The 25,514-nt window shown below is 42.4% G+C and overlaps 1 protein-coding gene across 5 annotated transcripts in view; it reads left to right on the top strand.

Moving 5' to 3' along the window:
- Nucleotides 1-397: 397 nt before the first annotated feature.
- Nucleotides 398-25,514, top strand: part of ESR2 (estrogen receptor 2) — a 76,533-nt gene continuing 51,416 nt past the window's right edge. For 4 of the 5 annotated variants that reach the window (XM_003267796.4, XM_030812035.1, XM_004087153.3 and 1 more), the window contains exons 1-2: nt 18,886-19,337; nt 22,065-22,237. In XM_003267796.4, the coding sequence (XP_003267844.3) occupies nt 18,976-19,337; nt 22,065-22,237 (535 nt within the window). In that variant the 5' untranslated portion in view covers nt 18,886-18,975. Of the gene's footprint in view, nt 605-7,745; nt 7,967-18,885; nt 19,338-22,064; nt 22,238-25,514 lie in introns of those variants that run through there. The other variant, XM_003267794.2, reaches the window with a different exon arrangement.

Here is a 25,514-nt window from a genome sequence, read left to right as displayed (position 1 = left end):
CTATCTCCTCTACCCTCAGAGCCCAAACTTCCCAAAGAGGAAAACATGCTCATTGCCATCTCTTAGGCCAAGGCTTCTGTATACCTGGGAAGTACTTCAATCCAAGGATCTCTGGGTTGTTTACAAGCTACTACTTATTGAGAATTTACAAAGTGTCAGGCACGTTACAGCAATGTCATTTCTATGAAATAGTTTCTTGTGCTATTCCCATTTTACAGAGAAAAATCGAAGAAGTTGGGAAAATGTCCAAGGGCACACAACTAGGAAGTGTTTGTGCTGAAAACCCACCCTAGACCCAAGCCTTGGAACTCCAAGCCTGGGTTCCATCCCTGCACTGGGCAATTCTGATCTGTGTGCGCTAGTTTCCTTGTGTTCTCTGTTCTCTCCGTAGAAATCCTGGGCTCTCTTCTCCCAACCACAAGGTTAGGTTGAAAAACAGAGCAGATAGAGGTAGTTTGTAGCCTACAGGTGCCCTGAATGAAGCTTCCACAGTGCTAAAGTCGAAGAATGAGGGACTCCAAGGGAAGGATTCAAGGCTGGGACCATGCACCTGTGGAATTCAGATGAGACCCCAGAGGAGATCAGCGCCCTCCAATTAGCCCTGGTAAGGAGCTCTGGGGGTTACTGTAACTCTCTCAGAAGAACCCAAACATGCAGGAACGTGACTTCTTACCTTCTGAAAGTCCACAAAATTCTTGATTGCCACCATTAATTTGTCACTTATCATTTGCAACAGGCATTGTAGGTCGTCTTATGCATTTTTCTCCCTTCAGCTAGTGTATAAAGTCTTAGGGAGACTAGCAGTTCAGAGAGAATGCACTTTGGCGTAAAACAGATCTGGTTTGAACCCTCTGCTACTTACTAGCTGTTGGTCAAGTTCCTTAAACTCTCTGAGTCTTATTCTTCTCATCTGTAAAATGGAAACATAAGTAGTACCCACCTCATTGGATTGTTTTAAGGATAAAATTAAATGGTGCAGGCAAAGGATTTACAAGCAACTGCTGTATGAATGGTAGTTATAGCCTCCTCCTCGTCATCATCTGTGAGCAAACACCCTCATATTTCCTTGTGTCTCAGGTAGACACTTAAGGTATTGCAAGCATTAAGGGGGCATTGTCACAAAGAGATACATGCATGAGGGCAAGAGGCAGTCTCAGAGGAGAGTGTTTTATGAAAGAATAAATGTAATGCTGAGTGTCAGAAACAAATTTTTTTTTTTAAAGATGAGGTATTTGTCACCCAGGCTGAAGTGCAGTGGTGTGATCTTAGCTCACTGAAGCCTCAACCTCCCAGGCTCAAGTAATCCTCCAGCCTCAGCCTCCTGAGTAGCTGGGACTACAGGTACCACCACACCTGGTTAATTTTTGTATTTTTTGTAGAGATGGGTTTTCACCATGTTGTCCGGGCTGGTCTTGAACTCCTGGGCTCGAGCGATCCTCTCATCTTGGCCTCCCACAGTGCTGGGATTGCAGGCATGAGCCACCACACCCTGCCTGTCAGAAAAAATTTTAAGGTAAAAATAACTAAAGAAGTTTTTAAGAATTTTCTCCCGTGAGTGTATTTTAGACTGAGATGATGGGGAGGGTAGAGGCAGGATGGGAAGGAAGGGATGGGGTCCAGTTGAAAAGCCTGTGAGATACTAGCAGTGCAATGTGGCAGACGTTGACAGCCTCAGTGCCAGGAACACAGAAACTGAATCTCTTGCAAGGAGGCAGGTGTGCATCTATGTGGAAGTCAGATGACCTGTGTTCCTATGAGTACAAATCTGGAAAACACCCTCAAGTTTCCTTGTCAGCAAATTGGTAATAAAATCAACATCGTAAGTTGGTGTGAACATGCAGCATGATGTGGCCTTGCAAGTTCTTTGTTAACTAGAAGCCGAAGTCATGCCAGGATAGCAGTTCTCCTAGTTAGCTGTGGCTGGTGGCTTGGTAGAATATGTGGAGGAGGCTGAGGAAGCACTTGACTTGAATATGAGCAGAACCATTAAGAAGCTAGTTAGCTAAACTGCCTGCACAGTAGAAAAATAATATGTGAGGATGTAAAAGGAAGAGAAACAATGTGAGGGGAGAGGAGAATGCAAAGATCCTGGCCCATGGAACAGCATCGGTGATCCTTAAGGAGCTGCATCTTGGAGAAGTTCATTTTCTGGTTATAATTCCAGCAAAGGAGAGGACTGAATAAGAGAGAAGAAAATGATTCCTTTCTCTGGTTAGGTTCATCAGATCAAACAGTGACATATGTGAAAGAAACACTTTCTGTGCACAAAAAATCAAGTCTGTATTTTTATAAAAGCCATTTCTGGGCTGGGCGCGGTGGCTGACGCCTGTAATCCCAGCACTTTGGGAGGCGGAGGCGGGTGGATCACGAGGTCAGGAGATTGAGACCATCCTGGCTAACACGGTGAAACCCCGTCTCTACTAAAAAAAATACAAAAAAATTAGCCGGGTGTGGTGGCGGGCGCCTGTAGTCTCAGCTACTCAGGGGGCTGAGGTGGGATAATGGCTTGAACCCGGGAGACGGAGCTTGCAGTGAGCCGAGATCGCACCACTGCACTCCAGCCTGGGCGACAGAGCAAGACTCCGTCTCAAAAAAAAAAAAAAAAAAAAAAAAAGCTATTTCTGCAATGTGCATCACTGGAGAGTTAGTTGCTATGGGTCTAAAGGACAATATGAGGCAGTTATAGTAACTTTCCATGATATGAACAAAGAAATTGAAAATGTTAGATACATTTACAAGAAGATGTAGAAAAAACTTTAGTCAAAATTTTTGAAATATTTTTTGAAATATTAAACTATGAAATCAGACAGTCTTATCTATGGTCTCAAGCCATGTCTGTCTATACCTTATTTTTTTTTATCTCATTTCAGGGAATATTACACTGGCTGACCTGTTATTAATATCTTCTGAGCCAGAAAATGTAAGGAAGCTGCATTTTCAAAATTGCATTTGAGTCATTTGTGAAATTGCATATTACAATTTGCCGCCATTTCTAACAGTCCTATAACTTTTTTTTTTTCTTAACTGGGTGTTCACATTCATGCCAATGACCTCTAGGGGCTAGTTTCTCTTCTAGCTCGAGAGAATTGCTTCAGAGTTGGAAGTAAGGACAAAAATGTGTATTCTTCATGTTTGATTGCAAATGCATAGAAAATTAGAAACTTAAGGTATGCAAGAGATTTGTGTGGAATTTAAGTACCTTCAAGGGGCAGTGGACAGGATGAAATGTTATCTTTTACCTGTTTGTTTACAAATAGCAAAGATCAAGACTGAAACACATGAGGGTGATTTAGAAAGAGTTGGCTGCAGGTGCTGGTTGCTCAGGTGGTTCATTTAAACTGCAGGTCAGTTTAAATGACCTTGTCTCATGGTCCTGGTGCCCAGGTGTCAAATTTGGTCTATCTTGCTGCTTATGTCCTTGTTACCCTCTGAGGGCCCCAGTCCAATACAGATCAATAAAGAATAAGTTACATAAATATGCTCATAGGTGGTCATTCCTAGACAAGAAATTGACAACATTTCATTCAACAGTATCTGGGCTCTACAGGACAGATATGCCTCCATTTATGCAACAAATAAGAAAAGCATCTCATGACAGTGGAGAAAACATGAGATGTGCAGGTAGTTAGGTAAAGTTGGGTGGAAACTTTCACCCTACCAAATGCACATGACTTTATAAAAGAAATGTTAGCTCTCTGAGCCTCAGTTTTCCCATCTGTAAAATAGACAGTCCCAGGGAATTTTCGAGGATTAAATGAAATAAAAGTGAATCAACCTATGCAAGCCTGCCTACTGTGGTGTCCAGGCTAGAAAAATGCTCAATAAATTAGGTTTGTTTTTATTTCTACAAAAGATGTGATCCTAAAGAGCTCTATCCAAATTCAAGTTTCAAATGTCAAATCACATTTTGTGAACTTTATGTTCAGTTGAGATGATCTCTGACATATTAATTAGTAATCCTATCTTTTTCATTCATCACCACCAAAAAAGGTGTTATTGCACGTTCAACTAATCTTTCCCCTTTCCTTTATTAATTCCATAAGTGTAGGGTTTTATCTCTCAGATTCTCTTAAAACAGACCAATTTATATCCACATAATATAGATAAGCTTGTTCCTATAACACTATGGAGCAGATAAGAGTATCCCAGAACCCAAATCCTCCTACTTGGCCTCAAGCTCAGAGAATAAAGCAACAATCCAAAGGCACCCTTTGGCATGACACCCTTCTAGACATCTGTAGCATTCCTCCTTTCCCTCCACTTTTCCTATTAGCTTTTGCTTTCTTGCCTTTGACAGGGTTTTGTTTTGCCTCTTGGTAGTTTCTTTCCTACGGAAAATTCTCCCTCTGATCTTTCCAAGTCAAAGCCTTCGGCAAATATTTGTTGAATGTCTGGATTGTGCTAGGTGGGTGTTGTGGACCAGGGAGAATGCTAGAGATATAAGACATGCACTGTCCAATCGCAGCGCAGGTTGTGTTGACAGGTAAGATGAGGGCTGTGGGGGAGCCAGTGTGCACTTTCCACTGTGCTAATGTGCTCTTCACCTTATTCAGGCTCTTGGCTTTGGGATGTGTAAGACTTTGCTAGACAGAGAAGGGGTGGGGTGAGAAGATGAGGCAGGTGCAGCTTTTATGGAGAGGCTTTCCTTCCTCTTCACGGCAAACCATACCTGTATTACACTGACTTCCTTTGCTTTCCCAGGTGACATCTAGCTCATCCTGCAAGCTCATCTTTTTAATCATAAATGCTAGCAAGTTAATATTACCCATCATATATAACATGAATTAATTTTAACAATTCAATGCTTTATCCCCAAAAGATGACTTAATGGTGACAATTTCAATCCCCATTGTAGGATATTTTGGAGACAGGCAGTCCTTTCAATGTCATATGTGGGTGCTTCCTTAGGCAGGTCAAGGGTGAGGTGGAAATGAGGCTGGGACCCTGCTCACTTATATAGCAGGCATCGTCCTCAATACCAGGCTTCAGGGTGCTTTTTGGTCTAGCCATTGGTATGAACTGCCTCAAGAATAGTCCCTTCATCATTGTGGTCACAATTCAGGTAGAATTGGAATAATCACCCTCTCCACTCTGCATTAAACCAGGCAAAGTTTCCATCCCTGGGTACCATTGTCTTTCTTGAAGGACAAGGTGAGTCAGAAGGAAACGTACTCACTCCCATTCATTTTCTGCTTATTATTTCCTGCAGTGAGGTTTCCTTGTATAATAAACAGCTTCTGTGGGTGTTTGAGCTGCTCTAAAAAGAGAACATGCTGTTCCTGTGTGTAGAATGCCTTCTGAAGGAAGCATCACAGTGAACACAGAGCAGAAGCTTGGCTCACAGGTGGCAGAAGTTTGTCTGCAGTGTTCTGCATAGAGCAGAGAGTCAAGCCATCTTCATTTCTGATTGATTGCAGGCATGGTGTGGAGGTAAATGGGTCCTTGGCCTCTCTCCCGGATTCAAGTCCTTCTTAGACACTGATAGGTCATATGACCACAGGGAGGTTGTTTAACCTTCCTGAACATTCATTTTCTCAAGTATAAAATGGGGATAATAGAATTTGCCTTATAGGCTTGCATATAAAATAAGAATTATTGAGAGAAAGCGGGGCATAAATGTCCAATAAGTGGTAGCTGTCTATGAAGCCACTGTTGTTACTGGGTTCCTTTCTCACTAGGTGGCTTCAGGTAGTTGATAGAAGCTCTGTGAGCCTCAATTTCCTCACCTGAAAAGTGGAGTCAATATCTCACTGAGCTGGTGTGAGGATTAAATGAGATGCTGTGCAGGTGCTTAGCACAGCATCAGGTATGATGTTAATATTGATAATGCATTTTCTTCACCCTCACCTATCTTTTTCTGTCTGTTGGCTTATGGTTGAAATTCATTCATGTTGGTTTCCATTTCCAGAGATATCCTTCCTGTTAACAAGTATATACCACCAAATAAAGCTGATTTTTTTTTTTTTTTTGAGACAGAGTCTTGCTCTGTCGCCCAGGCTGGAATGCAGTGGCGCGATCTTGGCTCACTGCAACCTCTGCCTCCCAGGTTCAAGCGATTCTCCTGCCTCAGCCTCCTGAGTAGCTGGGATTACAGGCACATGCCACAACGTCCAGACAATTTTTGTATTTTTAATAGAGACGAGGTTTCACCATGTTGGTCAGACTGGTCTCAAACTCCTGACCTCATGATCCACCTGCCTCGGCCTCCCAAAGTGCTGAGATTACAGGTGTGAGCCACCATGCCTGGCCATGAAGCTGATTTTTTTAAGCCATCATTTAATATTTTCTCCATAAGGTGGCAAGGAGGAGGAGTATATGGGGACTGGGTACCTTGAGAGACCCGAGGACAGGAGACAGGGAGGCTGAGATTGGCATGTTGTCCGCTGTGGTTATTTGCCAGCGACACACTCTTCCTGTCCAAACTAACTTCTCTGCCTCAAGGACGGGGAGACTCTGCCTTTCAACCTGAGAGAAACCAGGACTCTCAGCTTTAATGAAAATTGGACTTGGGGTGGGGCAGTGGAGACTTTTCACAGCTATTGTTTAGCTGATGAAGCAGGTGCTTCTCCATCTTTGGAGCCTGTCTTCATTACCTGTGGACCTCATCTTTATCAACCCAGAGCACACTTGCATCTCTCTATTTTGGCTAAACACCAAACAGCTGAGGCTGGTACTGTAAAACGTTCCCTCCAAATATCCCCCTGGTCTTCCTCTATTAGAGATCCGGATCACAACCCTCAAAAACCATGTCCCTTATGCCACCTGAGTAGATGGTTTGATGATTAATTAGGCACAGATGTGACACTGGGGTCTCACAATGGCCTGTGGGTCACATGCTACTTTCCTTTTCATTTTCATCAGCAACAGCTGACTTAAAGCCAGTTAAGACTGTGGTCCTAGTCTCGAACCCTAGGGCTCCTGCTGGGGTGGGTGAGGGGAACACCCCATTAAGCGGGGGGAACTGGGGCTGCCACCAGGGGGCGCGAGGGGCCTTCGCCCGCAGAGATGGGTGCGCAGGTGCCACGGCCGGAGGCGCAGGTCTCCCCGGTGCCACTTCCACCAAGTGAGAAAAAACTTCGAGGAAGTACCTGGGATCTTTGATCTAACGCGAAAGGCCTTCCCAGCGACCTCTTGAGAGCTGAGAACCCACGCCCTCCACCTCTAGTCCACGGCTTTGCCACTCCAGGGCCCGAGGTTACGTTTGCTGCTGGGGATTTGACAAACCCGAAGCCTCTCTGGTTTCACCACTGGCTCCTTAGAGTCAGACATCTGTACTGAATGACACTTATGTGAGTCAGGGGCTGGGGACGTGATCCTCGAAGTGTGGTCCCCAGATTGGCTGTTATCAGTGGCGGCATCCCCCAGGACCTGGTTGGAAATGCATGTTCTCAGGCCCTACTCCAGACCTTTTAAATCTGAGACTGGGGCTGCGGGGAGCGCCATCTGTGCGCCACTATCCTTGTGGGTGGACCAGGAGGCGGCTCGAGGGTGCTGCCACTTCGGGGTCACGCGCGGCGCCTGGCGCTCCTGAGACCGTCGGGCTCCCTGGCTCAGTCACGTGGGCTCAGGCACTACTCCCCTCTACCCTCCTCTCGGTCTTTAAAAGGAAGAAGGGGCTTATCGTTAAGTCGTTTGTGATCTTTTTAGTTTCTCCAGCTGGTGGCTTTTTGGACACCCACTCCCCCGCCAGGAGGCAGTTGCAAGCGCAGAGGCTGCGAAAAATAACTGCCTCTTGAAACTTGCAGGGCGGAGAGCAGGCGGCGAGCGCTGGGCCGGAGAGGGACCACTCGAGCTGCGACGGGCCCCGGGGCTGCGGGGCAGGGCTGGCGCCCGGAGCCTGAGCTGCAGGAGGTGCGCTGGCTTTCCTCAACAGGTGGCGGCGGGGCGCGCGCCGGGAGCCCCCTAATGCGAGAAAAGCACGTGTCCGCATTTTAGAGAAGGCAAGGCCGGTGTGTTTATCTGCAAGGTAAGCGCCCCTTCGCTCGAGGTGTGGTTTAATTGTCTCATTTTGTTTGAAATCCTGCGGTGAGAAACCGGTCACGTTGAGAATAACAAAAGACCAAAAAACGATCACCAAAACCAGCTGTCTTGAAAGCTACTGGAAAGATGGAAAATGCATGCTTTGATTAAATGTCTTCATTCAAGACACCGGCAAGTTAACTTACTTAGTTTGTGCTGTGAGCTCTGGGTTGATTGTGCTAATATGAATAACTGAAAAACATTTTTTTCCCTGTGGTTTTCCTCGATGGACTTCCCCACTATGGGTGAAATGACAATGGAGTTGAACACACTTTCTGATTGAAGTTTGAGGGCCTGGGAAGATGTACACGTCTCAGGCAGATAATAGGGGTTTTAAAATGTATTAACTGGCATTCCTTAGCCATGTCAGCCAGCTGCGTTCCTCCTTTCCTGGGCAGACCAAGCTAAGCTCCAACTGGTCTCCTTTATTTGCTGAAGAGGAGTCCAACAACTGCCCTCTAACACCCTGCGTGTTATTCTTATTGGAAGGACAATATTAAGTCAAGTGAATGCCATTTTTGTGAAAAACAAAACTTCGAGTGGACTTCTATTTAGGAAGATAAGGTTGATTTAATTTTAGTCGCTGTTTTAAAAGCAGGATTGTGTTTTGGTGTGGTAGGCAACATTTTGGAGGAAAGACTTTGCCTTATTTTGTTGTATTTCTAGTATTTACATGGGCATTCCATTAGAAAGTTTTACTTTTGCTCTAAGTTTCGTAACTCAGTGTCTAGTGAGGTGAAACATGTTTGTAATTTAAAAAGTGAATATGTGAAAGGCTTTTCTGAGAGTGTTGTAAAACAAATGTAACGTGACTATGAAAAGAACATGATTAGCATCTTTGACTCCTATTTTTTCTGAAGAAAATGTATTTTGATATGAGTTCTAGAAGAAGGAAACTAAGGATCTGCTCATCAATAGGCATTAGAGTATACACCTTAGGATTGCATTTTACATTCAAGCATTTTTTTAGATGAATTTCTGAAACATTCTCATTTTAAAAGCCATCAGATGCTTGTTAACACAAGTCTTGCTCAAGACATAGAAGTTTCTGAAATCAATTAACATGTTTAAGACACATTTCCTGGTGTTCTGAGGGATGTGAATAAATCTAATCACAGTTCACATTTCTCAATGTATAATTCAGAAAAGGTAGAATTTAGTAGTAAATTCAACTCATAACCATATAATTAACATTACATAGATATTGATATGTTCACTTTTAAGAATAAGACAAGGAAATTTTCTATAAGTGTATATTGAACACATAATGATTGAAAATTCATGTGATAATTTTAGGTGATGCTTCGAGTCATTTTATAGAATATAAATATGGATAAAATATAAAATACTGAAGGCTGAATTCAGTGTTTAATGGTAAGTTTTTGATAATACATCTAGAACCCTTGAGAATTGTATGCTTGAACATTAGATTTCATAATTCAGTGTCTAGCACATTGTTTTATATGTAATAGCACTTTAAAAAAAATAGGCTACAGCAGTATAATTTACAGACAGTAAAATTTAGCCTCTGTAAGTGTACCTCTATGAATTCTGACAGATGCACAGTCATATAACCAGCACCGCACACAAGATACAAAACAGTTCCATCACCCCAAAAGTCCCCTTTGTACCTCCACCTACCCCACCGCCCCTGAAAAGCACTGATCAAAACTACGTAATGATTATGTAGTTTTGCTCTTTAGTATGTTTTTACTTAGACATATTTTCCTTCACTTCTTTTGAAAGAAAAACCTGTTTTTCCCTTTTTATAGGATGAGTCAGTTTGTGGTATTTTTAATTCTAGTACCTTGGGATAAATCAAGGCAAAGACAATGCTATTTGCAAATGGGAAACTAGAGACTTGGACTAAGTGTTAAATTCATATAGGGCTAATAGATTTAGTTCTTAGCAGATTTAGATTCTATTGTGGTTTAAGCCTTTGGTTATGGCATATATCATTAGTTATTCTGAATTGAAATACAAGGCCATTAAAAGTTCTTTATATCATATTAATAGAATGCATCATTCTTTTCTAATCTTTGAATTTTAAAACTTCTTTATTAAAAAAAACTACTTTCATTATACCTGAGATTAAGAAAGCTACCTGAAATTGCATATTATCAAATAGTGAGAAGCAAAACAGGGATTGAAAATGACAAATCGAAGACATTTAAAATGCAGAGTGATTACAATTGCTGAAGGTAAAATATTTATCTTCATAGGGGCTTAGGTCTGTGTCCAACTTATTTGTAGATGTCAGGATTTTTAAATTTCTGTGCTCATGTCTTGAAGTCTAGATTTTCCTGCAGGGTGGAGACGCAAAACCTTTTGTAAACTAATATTTTTCACTGTTTAATACAGTATTCAATTCAGTATACAGTTAGGAGCCTGTTATTGATAGGTATTGCTTATATACATATAAATATATAAATATAAATATATAAATGTATATATAATTGATGTCTTTTTCCTTTTTCCTTTGTTCTATGAAAAACAGCCTGTATTTTAAATATGTAACTTACCTTGCATACCCAGTTACAGTGGTAGTAACTAGGATATGCAGAGTGGCAAGTTTATGAGGAGCTAGCAAACTGGATAGTTGTTGGCCTTCCTAGCTGGAATTATGACAGGTCTTGAAAATGAAGGGCTTGTAGTGGAGAATCTTTGTGTGGGTGTACTTGAGAGAGGGCAGGAGAGTTAGGGTGACCTAGAGAGGTAGATTGCTGGACTTGTATGTTTCCTCAAAGCCAGACTGCAGCATTTTGTTAGTAAATTATTGTGTGTTCTACTGCCAAACCCAGGCCTGGAAGGGGAGTTGAGTGTATTCAGCCTAACTTCTGGATTGGCTGTGTCATCTTGAATCTCTTCACTCAGAATTCTCTCTGACCCTGTCCCAAATGAATATTTGAATTTGGTCCAGTTCCTACAGAGCATGGTCTGTGGCTGCTGTTGGTATTAGGGAAGAGCAGAAACTTGCTGTTGAGAGAGAAGACACTTGAGAAGACTGATGAACTCTCACACCCCAGCCTTCAAGGCTTCGTCCTCTTACCCTATTCAAGCCCTTGAAATTCTATTTCCTATCCAACTAAATAAGCGGTAATTGGTTACTAGGAGAATTAGCTTTTCCTCATTTTAGAAGGAAACAGGGTTTCCTGATGTACATGTTCTTAAGAATTACATGCAAATCAGTTATTAATGATGATTTCTATGGTGATTTTGGAGTATTTTATCTTCCTAATATTAAATTAATTGAGGGCCTTAATATTTTGTTTTGAAAGAATATATTTAAAAAGGCTGGGTGTGGTGGCGCACACCTGTAATCTCAGCACTTTGGGAGGCCTAGGTGGCTGGATCACTTGAGGGCAGGAGTTCGAGACCAGCCTGACCAAATAATGAAACCCTGTCTCTATTAAGAATACAAAAAATTAGCCAGCTGTGGTGACTCAAGCCTGTAATCCCAGCTACTCAGGAGGCTGAGGCATGAGAATTGCTTGAACCTGGGAGGCGGAGGTTACAGTGAGCTGAGATCATGCCACTGCATTCTAGCCTGGGCAACAAAGCAAGACTCCATTTCTAAATAAATAAGTAAGAATACATTTAAAGATAATAATTGACCAGGTGTGGTGGCTCATGCCTGTGATCTCAGCACTTTGGGAGGCCGAGGTGGGAGGATTGTTTGAGGCAAGGAGTTCAAGACCAATCTGGGCAACACAGTGAGACCCTATCTCTACAAAAATTTAAAAATTAGCTGGGCATGATGGTGCATGCCTTTAGTCCCAGCTACTTGGGGGGCTGAGTTTGGAGGATCCCTTGAGCCCAGGAGATCAAGGCTGCAATAGGCCGTGATCTTGCCACTACACTCTAGCCTGGGTTACAGAGCAAGACTGTGTCTCAAAAAAAAAAAGCTAATAATTGTCAAACAGCTACTTATGCACATCAAGGATGCTTGTTGCTTAAGAAATCTTTTTAAATCTTTTCCATGAAATTCCTTCTAGTTGCTGCTTTGTGAGTGTGAATTTTTTACTTCTGCAGGGCATACAAATGTGGAGCATTTGAACTGAATGCTTGGGAAAGTGTGATGGGCAGGTGGAAGAAGAATAGGGATGAGGACTTATCCTCTAAGTCTTATCCTAGACTTATCCTCCTAGTCTGCAAGCTTGAGAATATGGCATCAGGAATATGTGGCATTTTGTCCACACACACAGTGTTGGACAGCAGCCCAGCTATCTGGACTAGGGGTGATGGATTTCTGTAGAACAGAAGTCAAAAAGTAAAATTAGGAGGCAAAAATCTTCAGGGTGGCCATAAAGACATTGTAACTTGTCTGGAAATTCCAACCAACACTATATGTGTATCCAATGACATATCAATAGACTGGCTTCATCTTCCTGGATGTGTAATAATACCTTACAGAATCGTTTCTTTTTTTCTTTCTTTTTTTTTTTTTTTTTGAGACGGAGTTTTCTCTTGTTGCCCAGGCTGGATTGTAATGGCACGATCTTGGCTCACTGCAACCTCCGCCTCCCAGGTTCAAGCGATTGTCCTGCCTCAGCCTCCCGAGTAGCTGGGATTACAGGCATGTGCCACCATGCCTGGCTAATTTTGTATTTTTAGTAGAGATGGGGTTTCTCCATGTTGGTCAGGCTGGTCTCAAACTCTCAACCTCAGGTGATCTGCCCGCCTCAGCCTCCCAAAATGCTGGGATTACAGGCGTGAGCCACCGTGCCTGGCCTCAGAATCCTTTCACAGACATCTCATTTCATCCTCAGAGCACTGTGAAAAGGTACAGCACCAAATAGATACCTGTTCTATGAAGAAGATGTGGCGGCTTAGGGAGTTTGTGGATTTGTCTAAGATTGCCTGGCTTTCAGGCAGAGCTGGGGCTAGAATGAATATTCTGCTCTGTCCATTGCTAGAATATACATAAGAACAGGCTTGATGGTGGCTGACTTCTTTTTTTTTTTTGAGACAGAGTTTTGCTCTTGTCACCTAGGTTGGAGTGCAGTGGCACGATCTCAGCTCACCGCAACCTCCACCTCCTGGTTCAAGCGATTCTCCTGCCTCAGCCTTCTGAGTAGCTGGGTTTACAGGCATGCGCTGCCACACCCAGCTAATTTTGTATTTTTAGTAGAGACTGGGTTTCTGCATGTTGGCCAGGCTGGTCCTGAACTCCTGATTTCAAGTGATCTGCCCACCTCAGCTTCTCAAAGTGCTGAGATTACAGGCATGAGCCACCTGCGCCCGGGTGACTGATTTCTAATTAACTGGATTTATAGGTGCTTTGATAAAAATCCGTCTAGTCCTGGCTGGGCGCTATGGCTCACGCCTGTAATCCCAGTACTTTGGGAGGCCAAGGCTGGTGGATCACGAGGTCAAGAGATCGAGACCATCCTGGCTAACATGGTGAAACCCCATCTCTACTAAAAAATAGAAAAAATTAGCTGAGCATGGTGGCGGGCACCTGTAGCCCCAGCTACTTGGGAGGCTGAGGTAGGAGAATGGCTGAACCCGGGAGGCGGAGCTTGCAGTGAGCGAAGATTGCACCACTGCACTCCAGCCTGGGCAACAGAGCAAGACTCCATCTCAAAAAGAAAAAAGAAATCAGTCTAGTCTTTTTGGAGTGTTTTACTGCCATTTCTAGGACTAACCTTTTTCTTCTCCATGAATCATTGTCAAAATTGGGAATTTTAAATACTACTTTTTTTTTTTAATTCAAAAGCCATAGTATGTTCCCCAGCCAGTATATTAGAACACCATGCATGATCCCATGTGTACAAAAAGCTTTCTGGCTGAATTCAGATGTGACCTGAGAGGGCCAAGCACAGGTGTGTGCTGGGAGAGTGAGAGAGAAATCTCTGGACAGAAAACAAGGGCTGTTCACCACCCAAGATATGGACCAACTATTTTAGGTTATGGTGACTAAAGAAAATTGACATGCAAATAAATGAATAATTCTTAGAATCAGGATGTCTGGCTACTGGTTCTTTGGTTGGCCAGGTGAAATTCCATGCCAGGCCCAACAATTAAACTCTTTAGAGACAATTTTTTCATGTTGTACCAGAACATTGTACTGAGGCCATGTTTGAACATTCAATCGATGTGTTGGGAAAACTCTGCCCTACGATGTTAAAGAAATTAAATCTTTTGGGGAGTCTTTCCTTTGACCAGTTTATATCCCTGTTTTAGAGGAGGGCTTCTCAACCAGAATGGGTTTGTTGACTTATTTTTACAGACCTCTGGTAGAAAAGACCCCTTTTTTTGCTACCTGTTCTCCTGTCTCAGAGAACTATTACAATGGTGTAAGTTCACCATTTCTTCCCCTTATTATGGCTCTGCTTAGGAAGAAAAACTCTTTGCATTGGCTACCAAGTACCTAACTATTCAAGATGTCACTGACAAAGAGCAAATCTGTGAATCATGTGAATCTGATATATCTGAAATATATCCAAACAAAAAGCACCTAGCCTTTTAACGACTCTCCAGAAGTCAGTTCTCTAACTTTAATTATCATCCTTCTGGGGATATGTGGAAATTCTACAGAAGTTGATTGGTGATATGTTGAGATGTGAGATCTATATTTTCTAAGCAAAGTTGCCGTGCACCTGATTGATTGGCTAGGTGCATCCTGGCATTTGTCATTTGTTGGTGGGTTCTGATAGTTGGTTTCACCACTGCTGGGTACCCAAAGTCATCACATCCATAGAGACAGAATGTAGGCTGGTGGTTGCCAGGGGCTGGGAGAAGGGAGGAGTGGGGAATTTGTTTAACGGATAGAGAGTTTTAGTTTTGCAAGATGAAATGAGTTCTAGAGATTGGTTGCACAACAATGTGAATATCCTTAACACTACTGAACTTTATACTTAGAAATGGCTAAGATGGTAAGTTTTATGTTACATATATTTTAACACAATTAAAAAAAAAAAAAAAACTTCAGGCCAGGCACGATGACTCACGTGTAATCCCAGCACTTTGGGAGGCTGAGGCGGGCGGATCACTTGAGGTCAGGAGTTCAAGACCAGCCTGGCCAACATGGTGAAACCCCGTCTCTATTAAAAATACAAAAATTAGCCTGGCCTAATTGTGCATGCTTATAATCCCAGCTACTTGTGAGGCTGAGGCAGGGGAATCGCCTCAAACCCTGGAGGCAGATGTTGCAATGAGCCGAGATCACACCACTGCACTCCAGCCTGGCTGACAGAGTGAGATTTCATTTCAAAACAAAAAACCACTTTAGAAACTGCTAGTTTTGGCAATAGTTATCATTATATGTTTTATCCTGCATATTTTCTGTTAAGAATAAGGAATTGTTTATGTTGATCAGGAATCTAACTAATTAAAATACAAAATTCTGGCTGGTGGCTCTCGCTTGTAATCCCGGCACTTTGGGAGGCCAAGGCGGGTGGATCATTTGAGATCAGAAATACAAGACCAGGCTGGCCAACATGGTGAAACCCCATCTCTACTAAAAATACAAAAAATTAGCTGGGCGTGGTGGTAGGCACCTGTAATCCCAGCTACTAGGGAGGCTGAGGCAGGAGAATCACTTGAAATCAAGAGGCAGAGGTTGCAGTGAGCCAAGATTTTACCACTGCACTCCAGCCTGGGTGACACAGCGAAACTCCATCTAGAAAAAAAGAGAAATATGAAATTCCATACTCATGATTATTAATTACATATAGTATTAAAAAAAAAAACCTAAACACCAAACCTTCCTTGATCCTATATCCTTCTCCAGCTACCATTCTCTCTCCTCTCCTTGGTCCAATCTTTTGATTTACAATGTTGGTTGGAAGTGGTACCACTTTGGTGTTAGTTCCTTATCATTTTACCTGGTCTGTCTTGCCTCCCTGGCTGGTACATTAGCTCCCTGAAGGCAGGGTGTGTGTCTCAGAACTCCTTGAAGTCCCTTTTCTCAGCACAGTACCATGCCTACTGCAGCACCCCCCATCTTTCATGTCCTTGACTTGGTGAAATACTACATTTTGAACACATTTCCTCATATTATTTCCTTATAACAGATATTTATTGAGTTTCAGTGGAAGGTGAATAAGAAACAGCACTTGCCTTCAAGGATCTAAAAATCTGATTTTCCTTTTTTTTTTTTTTTTTGAGACAGAGTCTCACTCTGTCACCTGGGCTGTAGTGCAGTGGCACGATCTCAGCTTACTGCAACCTCCGCCTCCCGGGTTCAGTGATTCTCATGTCTTAGCCTCTCGAGTAGCTGGGACTACAGGCATGCATCACCATGCCTGGCTAACTTTTGTATTTTTAGTGGAGATGTTTCACCATTTTGGCTAGGCGGGTCTCAAACTCCTGACCGCAAGTGATCCGCCCACCTCGGCCTCCCAAAGTGCTGAGATTACAGGCATTGATTTTACTTCTTACTCTCCTATGCAACTCTATCATTTTGAAGAAGGATTCAAGGTAGTTAAAAGAAGGATTAGGTTTGTATGTAAGTGATTAAAGGGGTGCTATGAGCAGAAAAAGTGTGAAGGTATAACAAGCCAACCACCTCACAATGCACTTTGTATGTTTCTTAATGGACATAGCAGTTTTTCTGTAAAAAAAAAATAGCAGGAGATTCGCGTGGAATGATGGGTTGAGGCAACATAGTGGCATCCCTTGAATGCTCGAAGAATGTGACTTAGAGTTTGGTGGGAAGCAGAGAGCTGGGTTTTAGGAACGTGAATCTGACAACTCTATGGATCTGGAGGAGGAGCTAACTGGGGATGAGGAACAGTAAGAAGCCTGTTACAGACGCACTGATAAGAAGTAATGAGAGCTGGCCAGGCACGGTGGCTCACGCCTGTAATCCCAGCACTTTGGGAGGCTGAGGCGGGCAAATCACAAGGTCAGGATTTCGAGACCAGCCTGGCTAACATGGTGAAACACTGTCTCTACTAAAAATACAAAAAATTAGCTGGGCGTGGTGGCGGGTGCCTGTAATCCCAGCTATTCGGGAGGCTGAGGCAGAAGAAACGCTTGAACCCGGAAGGCGGAGGTTGCAGTGAGCCGAGATCGTGCCACTGCACTCCAGCCTGGGTGACAGTGCGAGACTCCATCTCAAAAAAAAAAAAAAAAAAAAAGTAATGAGATAATGAGAGCTTACTTCAAGATGGCAGCAAAAGACAGTGGAAAAAAGGCATTGAGGAAAAAAAACCAACGTGCCTTGGTGATTAAAGTTAACTGAGTCAAGGGGAGAAGTCAAAGGTAACTATGATGGGCTTTTTCTATTAACACAAATAGGAAATGAGTGGTTTTGGGAAAGAAGGTGATGAATTACACCTCAAATATTGTATTAATTGTCAATTACTGTGGCCGGGCATGGTAGCTCATGCCTGTAATTCCAGCACTTTGGGAGGCCGAAATAGGCAGATCACTTGAGGCCAGGAGTTCGAGACCAGCCTGGCCAACATGGTGAAACCCTGTCTCTATTAAAAATATAAAAATTGGTGTGGTGGTGTGTGCCTGTAATCCCATCTACTCAGGAGGCTGAGACATGATAATTGCTTGAACCTGGGAGGCAGAGGTTGCAGTGAGCTGATATGGCGCCATTGCACTACAGTCTAGGCAACAAGAGTGAAACTCCATCTCAAAAAAAAAAAAAAAAAGATTTGCCTGTAATGAGCCAGCACCCCCAGCCCTGTGCTCACTTTACATACAAAAATTCTGTTGTGTACTGTAGAGCATAAATTGAAGGGCACATTCAAAACTGATAGGTAGGCCATGCACGATGACTTATGCCTGTAATCCCAGCACTTTGGGAGACCGAGGCAGGTGGACCACTTGAGAACAGGAATTCAAGACCAGCCTGGCCAACATGGTGAAACCCCATCCCTACTGAAAAATACAACATATTAGCCAGTCACGGTGGTGCATACCCGTAGTTTCAGCTACTCATGAGGCTGAGGCAGGAGAATTGCTAGAACCTGGGAGGCAGAAGGTTGCAGTGAGCCGAGATCACGCCACTGTACTCCAGCCTGGGTGACAGAGTGAGACCCTGTCTCAAAAACAAAGACAAAACCAAAACAAAACTGAGAAGCAACAGATTGATGTGACACAGTTACACTGGTCAGTCTCTTCAGCTGATACCCATTGTTTTTTATTATTGGAAATTCATAATGTGTTGTCTTTCTTTTAAAAACTAATTTTTTTCAGAAATGGTAATTTCTCTTTTTTTTTTTTTTTTTTGGAGACAGGGTCTCACTCTATCATCCAGGCTGGAGTGCGGTGGCACGATCTCTGCTCTCTACAACCTCTGCCTCCTGGGCTTCAGAAATCCCACCTCAGCCTCTTGAGTAGCTGGGACAACAGGCACATGCCACCATGCCTGGCTAATTTTTTGTAGAGATGAGGTTTCACCATGTTGCCCAGGCTGGTCTCGAACTCCTGACTTCAAGTACTCCGCCCACCTCAGCCTCCCAAAGTATTGGGATTACAGGTGTGAGCCACTACGCTTGGCCTCATAGTGTATTTTAATATTGGTTGAGACTAGCCTTGCTCATTGATCTTCTCTTTCAGGGTTTACTTGGTTATTCTTGTTTGTTTTTCCGTAAGAACTTTCATTTTTATGTAATCCTGTGTTTTTTAGTTTTAAAGACTATTTTATAATAAATTTTCATGATTAAACTCTTGTGCTTAAACTCTTGATTAAACAAACAATGAAGAGATGAATGAAGCAGAAAATGTGAGTTTCATGCCTCACATTCCCACTCCTCTGAGGTTAATATTTTCATATATATTTTTCAGGATGTATCTGTAATCTCATGCAAATGTATATTTTTTAATGAAAATATTAAAATCTTCATAGTTATATACACCTGTAGCTCTAACTAACTTGGCAATATCTTCTGTGTTTCTTTACAGCCATTATACTTGCCCACGAATCTTTGAGAACATTATAATGACCTTTGTGCCTCTTCTTGCAAGGTGTTTTCTCAGCTGTTATCTGAAGACATGGATATAAAAAACTCACCATCTAGCCTTAATTCTCCTTCCTCCTACAACTGCAGTCAATCCATCTTACCCCTGGAGCATGGCTCCATATACATACCTTCCTCCTATGTAGAGAGCCACCATGAATATCCAGCCATTACATTCTATAGCCCTGCTGTGATGAATTACAGCATTCCCAGCAATGTCACTAACTTGGAAGGTGGGCCTGGTCGGCAGACCACAAGCCCAAATGTGTTGTGGCCAGCACCTGGGCACCTTTCTCCTTTAGCGGTCCATCGCCAGTTATCACATCTGTATGCAGAACCTCAAAAGAGTCCCTGGTGTGAAGCAAGATCACTAGAACACACCTTACCTGTAAACAGGTAAGTCCACTCTTCATTCTGAATTACAGTTGCTGGCCATTTCTCAAATCACTTGATGGTTTAGTGAGAAGGAAATAATATGTTCGACAAGGTCTTTATTTTATTAATTACATAGTTTACTTAGAGCACCCAAAACACAGGATGCCCTGTTCTATTCTGATATTTTAGTTCTCATTAAAAAGTGGTCTGTGTACATCAGTGTTGTGGGGAGAATTTGCTTATCATGACTATTGTCTTTATACAGTAAAGACTGAACTTAAGTCACTCTTTTTCTTTTTTTTTTTTTTTTTTTTTTGAGACGGAGTCTCGCTCTGTCGCCCAGGCTGGAATGCAGCGGCGCAATCTCGGCTCACTGCAAGCTCCGCCTCCCGGGTTCACACCATTCTCCTGCCTCAGCCTCTTCGAGTAGCTGGGACTACAGGCGCCCGCCACCATGCCCGGCTAATTTTTTGTATTTTTAGTAGAGACGGGGTTTCACCGTGGTCTCGATCTCCTGACCTCGTGATCTGCGCGCCTTGGCCTCCCAAAGTGCTGGGATTACAAGCGTGAGCCACCGCGCCCGGCCCTTTTTCTCTTTTTGAGACAGGGTCTCGCTCTGTCACTCAGACTGGAGTACAATGGCTTGATCTCAGCTCACTGCAACCTTCACCTCCTGGGTTCAAGCGATTCTTGTGCCTTAGTCTCCCGAGTAGCTGGGATTACAGGCGTGTGCCACAACACCCAGCTCTTTTTTTTTTTGTATTTTTAATAGAGACAGGGTTTCACCATGTTGGCTAGGCTGGTCTTGAACTCCTGACCTCAAATGATCCGTCTGCCTTGGCCTCCCAAAGTGCTGGGATTACAGACGTGATGAACCACTGTGCCTGGTCTGAACTTAAGTCAGTCTTAATGGAGTTTTTTGGATTTGAAAAATGAATTTGTTCATGACAAATTGTTTCCAGGATAAAAGTAACTGTGGTAGTATTACAACTTAAATGAAATTCTAGACATGCGAAGCCTGAAAAGACAGATGATTGGTATAAGCTTTTTAACCATGAACTAAAATAATAACATTATATAAAGATTGGTGGAAACTATTGAAGTATAGGCTTCAGTTGACACTCCCTGAAGTAAAAAAGGATATGTGTACTTTTTAAATGCAAGGTAACATTATGGATTATTTCCATCTAATTATTAATATTTCTAATGATAATCATAGGTATGAAGGGAAGGGATGGTATAATGAGAAAGGAGAGCGAGAGATAAACATCTAAAACAAAGTACTAAGGGCATATTGGATGTTGAAATTCGTTACTTTCAAATATCATAGAACTTTGAGACGGTAACATTGCACCATTATTTTTCTTCTTTTAAAGACATTTTACTCATTGGTAAAATAAAGAAGAGAATATAAACATTGTGGATAACTTTTTTAAAGTAATGGTTTGTTTTTTTTTCTTCTTTAAAGGAAGACATATTTTGTTTCTGAGCGTGAATTATAATCAAAGTTCTGCTAAGTTTTGGGCAAATTAATCCATGACATAATTACCTTCATTTATAAATCAATAATACCTTTACCATACCCTTTCCAAAAGAACCATGCCCTGGCAACATCAGGAACTAGCCAGATGTGTTTTGGGGGCTGCCTGGGGCTCCCTTGTTAGACTCTCCATTTCTTTATGAACCTCTTGCCCCTGGTCCAGCATTGAGCCTCTGCTTCCTTCCAAGCCTTTCTAGGCCAGGCACTTGCTTGTTCTCTCCCTTCTCTTCTCTCTTCTTTTTTCTCTCTCCCTTTCTCTTCTCTTCCCCCTTTTTCTTGTCTCCCATTCATCTCAAGGTAGCTTAAAGTCCATTTGTTATTCCTCTTAAGGTTATTTTTATTTTATTTTTTTGAGACGGAGTCTCACTCTGTTGCCCAGGCTGGAGTGCAGTGGCTCAATCTTGGCTCACTGCAACCTCTGCCTCCCGGGTTCAAGCAATCTTCTGCTTCAGCCTCCAAAGTAGCTGGGATTACAAGTGTGCACCACCATGCCTGGCTAATTTTTGTATTTTTAATAGAGATAGGGTTTCACCTTGTTGACCAAGCTGGTCTCGAACTCCTGGCCTCAGGTGATAACGCCCACCTTGGCCCCCCAGTGTGCTAGGATTACAGGCATGAACCATTGCCCCCGACCTGAAAGTTATTTTAAATCTAGACCTTTATCTGAAATTGCAGAGTGTGAGATGTTTGTTCTCCATTTAAATGGGAATCTCAAATGTCTGAAGGGCTGCTTAGCAATGCTGTTGGGAATGACTGATGTTTGGAAGTGGCCGAATGCCTTTGGACCCATCCATGCAGCATGTGTGAACGCAGTAACTACAGAAGACCAATGCATATTCTGCCTGTGGTTCAGACCTGTGGGTAAAATTTGATCTGGCCATTCTTTTCATTACACTTAGAGATGTACCCCCAACCCCATGGCTATGACTGGTCTTTTGCAGTGACAAATGCTCATCAACATCACATGGATGGGCATAAACTCACCTACCCACTTTCAAACATTAGTCATTCCCCACAGCGTGGCTCTTTGTAGATATGATATCAGTATCAAAAGCTTTGCTGTATCAGATTTCCGGGAATATATTTACCATGAACCCTGGAGGAAAAAGAGATTAAATTAGGCAATGTTCTTGCTATTTTTTTTTTCGTAGAAAGCTCTTCCTTTCCCTTTTATGCTCTGTTCAATGGATATTTTCTTTGCTCCCTAGAGAGACGCTGAAAAGGAAGGTTAGTGGGAACCGTTGTACCAGCCCTGTTACTGGTCCAAGTTCAAAGAGGGATGCTCACTTCTGCGCTGTCTGCAGCGATTACGCATCGGGATATCACTATGGAGTCTGGTCGTGTGAAGGATGTAAGGCCTTTTTTAAAAGAAGCATTCAAGGTACAAGATAATTGTTAACTGCTTCTTTAGTTTCCTGCTTTTGCTTTCAAACAATTTTGCAGAGATGACTTGGCAGAAATGTCACCACTGGCCTGTTTGGCACACAAAGTATGTGATGAGCAGTTCAGAGGATTATGTGTGTTTGGAAGTGGGTTGGGTGGTGGGGTGGAATTGCAGATTTCTACCCCAGAACCTGAAGATTATACAGCCAACTCGAACGGGTCTTACCCCTCCTTCACCCACATGGGTGTTGGATAGAAGACATCGAGTTACAACCTTGTAAAGATGTCTCTTGGAAAAAATGTGCTCACAAGGAGTTGCAAAGATTGTTTCTTTCTTTTACTTAAATTTAATATATAGCATGCTTAACAGTCTGGATGGTGGGCTGGCTCCTGAGGAAGAGAGAATAAACACATTTTATGGAAATGGTCAGAAATCAGGAATTCAGCTACAGTGGACTTTGAGAATTGATCTAGACAGATTTCTTCCCCTAGGCTAGGAGGGTCTCAGTTCACAATCCCCTTGTTTTCTGGGCTGGGTTTAGATTATTTCCCTAACTTTCTCTCAATTCCTTCTGGATTTTTTAAAAATCAACTTGTTGATGAAAAGAGTCAAAACTCTGTAAAATATTTGAAGAGATTTATTCTGAGCCAAATATGAGTGACAAATGGCCTGTGACACAGCCCTCAGGAGATCTGAGAACATGTGCCCAAGGTGGTCAGGCCACAACTTGGTCTTATACATTTTAGGGAGACATAAGGCATTAATCAATGCATGTAAGATGTACATTGATTCGGCCTGAAAAGGCAGGACAACTGAAAGCAGGGGCTTCCAAGTCACAGGCAGTTCAAAGATTTTCTGATTGGCAATTGGTTGAAAGAATTATTATCAATAGGAAGCAATGACTGGGTTACAATAAAGGATTGTGGAGACCAAGGTTTTATCATGCAGATGAAGCCTCTAGGTAGCAGGCTTCAGAGAGAATAAATTGTAAATGTTTCTTAGGGGACTTAAAGGGTCTGTTCTATCAGTGATTCCAAAAGGGGAGGGAGGGTATAATGAACCATGTCTGGCTCCCTCATCCCATCGTGGCCTAAACTTATTTTTCAGGTTAACTTTGTAATGCCCTTGGCCAAGAGGATGGACCCATTCAGATGGTTGAGGGGCCTTAGAATTTTATTTTTTGGTTTATAAACTTCAAGTTGCGCACCCCTGATTTCAAGGCCTGTCAGCCCATCTCCCTGCATGTGTCTTTGTTACACTCCCTCTCCCGTGCCAGCCCTGATTTGCTGAAGTCACTTTTTTGCTTACTTTTGTTTTCTCTATTTGCCCCATAACCTGTCCCTCAATCACTCCCTCCCAGGCAACACCCTATGTTTCCATCTGAAATCTCCCTTCCTTTTTCTATCAAAGCCTCTCAATGCTTTGTTCTTTGACAGTTAAGAAAAGCAACGTTGAGGGAATTCATAGTGTGTAAATGGCAAATAGCAATTTACTAAATTAACTCACCCATTGATAACTGTAAGAGGATATTTTACCTCAAGCAGAGAAATACTGATAGAATCCAGGATATGGCGAGGAGTGAAATGTTGGTAAAGAGTCACCTTCCTACCTGTCCCCTGAAATTCACCCTGTACGAATGGCAGCCTCTTTGTCCTGGATTTTATAATTATTAGCTCTGTGACTTCACCTCCCAGCCTATTTCCTCCTCTGTGAAATGGAGATACTCATAGGGATTTTCTAGAGATGAAATAAGATTGATTATATGAAAACATTTTCAGCGCTCAAGTATTTTATTTGTGACAACCTTAACAGTAGATTATAAGGCCAAGTCCAGTTCCTGGCTATATGATAAGAACAATATAGATTTTCTGAAATTCTGAACTGAATTCTTGATATGATGACTATTTTCTATCTTGCTGAGTTTCTAGGATTTTTACCCCTTAAGAACGTTTGGATCTATTACTACTAACCATATCTTTTAAAAAGAGATCCTTCTACTTTTTTGCTGTTGGGGAAACATCTGTCTGCTCGAAACATCTTTGACCCCTGAGACTACAGCTAATAACAATTGAAAGTAAATTTCCTTTGCTTCTCTGTGTTATTTCTTCCTTCCTGCTGCATCAGACAGGAATGTCAAATTCTAAATGTGCAAAGAGGAAAGAGTTAAAGCTTTTACAGTTGTAGTTGTGGTGCCTAAATGATCCTTTCTTTGCATGCTTCCTGTCTTTGATATAAGTGCATTGCAGTAACTGAAAGTGGCCACTCATTTTTAAAATTGTCTCAAATAGGCCAGGATGTTACAGTATTGAGAAATTCCTTGCATGTAACTTTTTTTTTTTTTATGTTTTTTTATTTTTTATTTTTTGGAGACAGAGTCTCACTCTGTCACCCAGGCTGGAGTGCAGTGGCACAATCTCGGCTCACTGCAAGCTCCGCCTCCTGGATTCACACCATTCTCCTGCCTCAGCCTCCCAAGTAGCTGGGATTACAGGAGCTGGCCACCACGCCCTGCTAATTTTTTGTATTTTTAGTAGAGACGGGGTTTTGGCATGTTAGCCAGGATGGTCTCGATCTCCTGACCTCGTGATCCGCCCACCTCGGCCTCCCAAAGTGCTGGGATTACAGGTGTGAGCCACTGCACCCAGCCCATTCTTATTTTTTTATAATTTTAAACTTGTCTTGCTAACTTGATTTATAAGCTAATTGACCATATCTTAGTCATGTACCTGTCCCCTTCACTGTACAAATGCACTGGAAGCTGTGTTGTGCTTGCTGTTCCATTGATACTTTGTTGGCTTCTTCACACAATGAGTTGCTGTCAGAGTGATAAGTGCTGTTGTTTCTCTACTGGGTTATGGAGCACAGAGGAAGGAGGACACAGGGAGAAGGACCTCATCACTTCATCTGGTCCAGATGAAGGCATGGCTTATTTTTCGAGCTTATCCTTTACTTTTTGTTCTCTTTCCTATTGGTATTCATTTAACAAATATTTATTGAGCACTGTACCAGGCTCTGGATACAGTGGTGAACAAGACAATAGATTATAGATTCCATGAGGGCAAGGATTTTTGTCCATTTTGTTCACTAGTGGCACTTAACAATTCCTTGAATATGATTTTTCAAAATTAATTGGGCTTATACACAGAGTTCTGTATCATTTTTCACTTAATATTGTCTTATAAGCATTTCTGTTGTTAAATTTCCAGAGACCCTTTTCACAACTGCACAACTGTGTAATCTATCTTATGATCAGATTTAATTTATTTAACTCTTT

This window comes from Nomascus leucogenys, chromosome 1a (assembly GCF_006542625.1).
Source record: "Nomascus leucogenys isolate Asia chromosome 1a, Asia_NLE_v1, whole genome shotgun sequence".
In the NCBI taxonomy this organism is placed as follows: domain Eukaryota; kingdom Metazoa; phylum Chordata; class Mammalia; order Primates; family Hylobatidae; genus Nomascus; species Nomascus leucogenys.
This window is presented reverse-complemented; position numbering and strand designations above follow the sequence as displayed.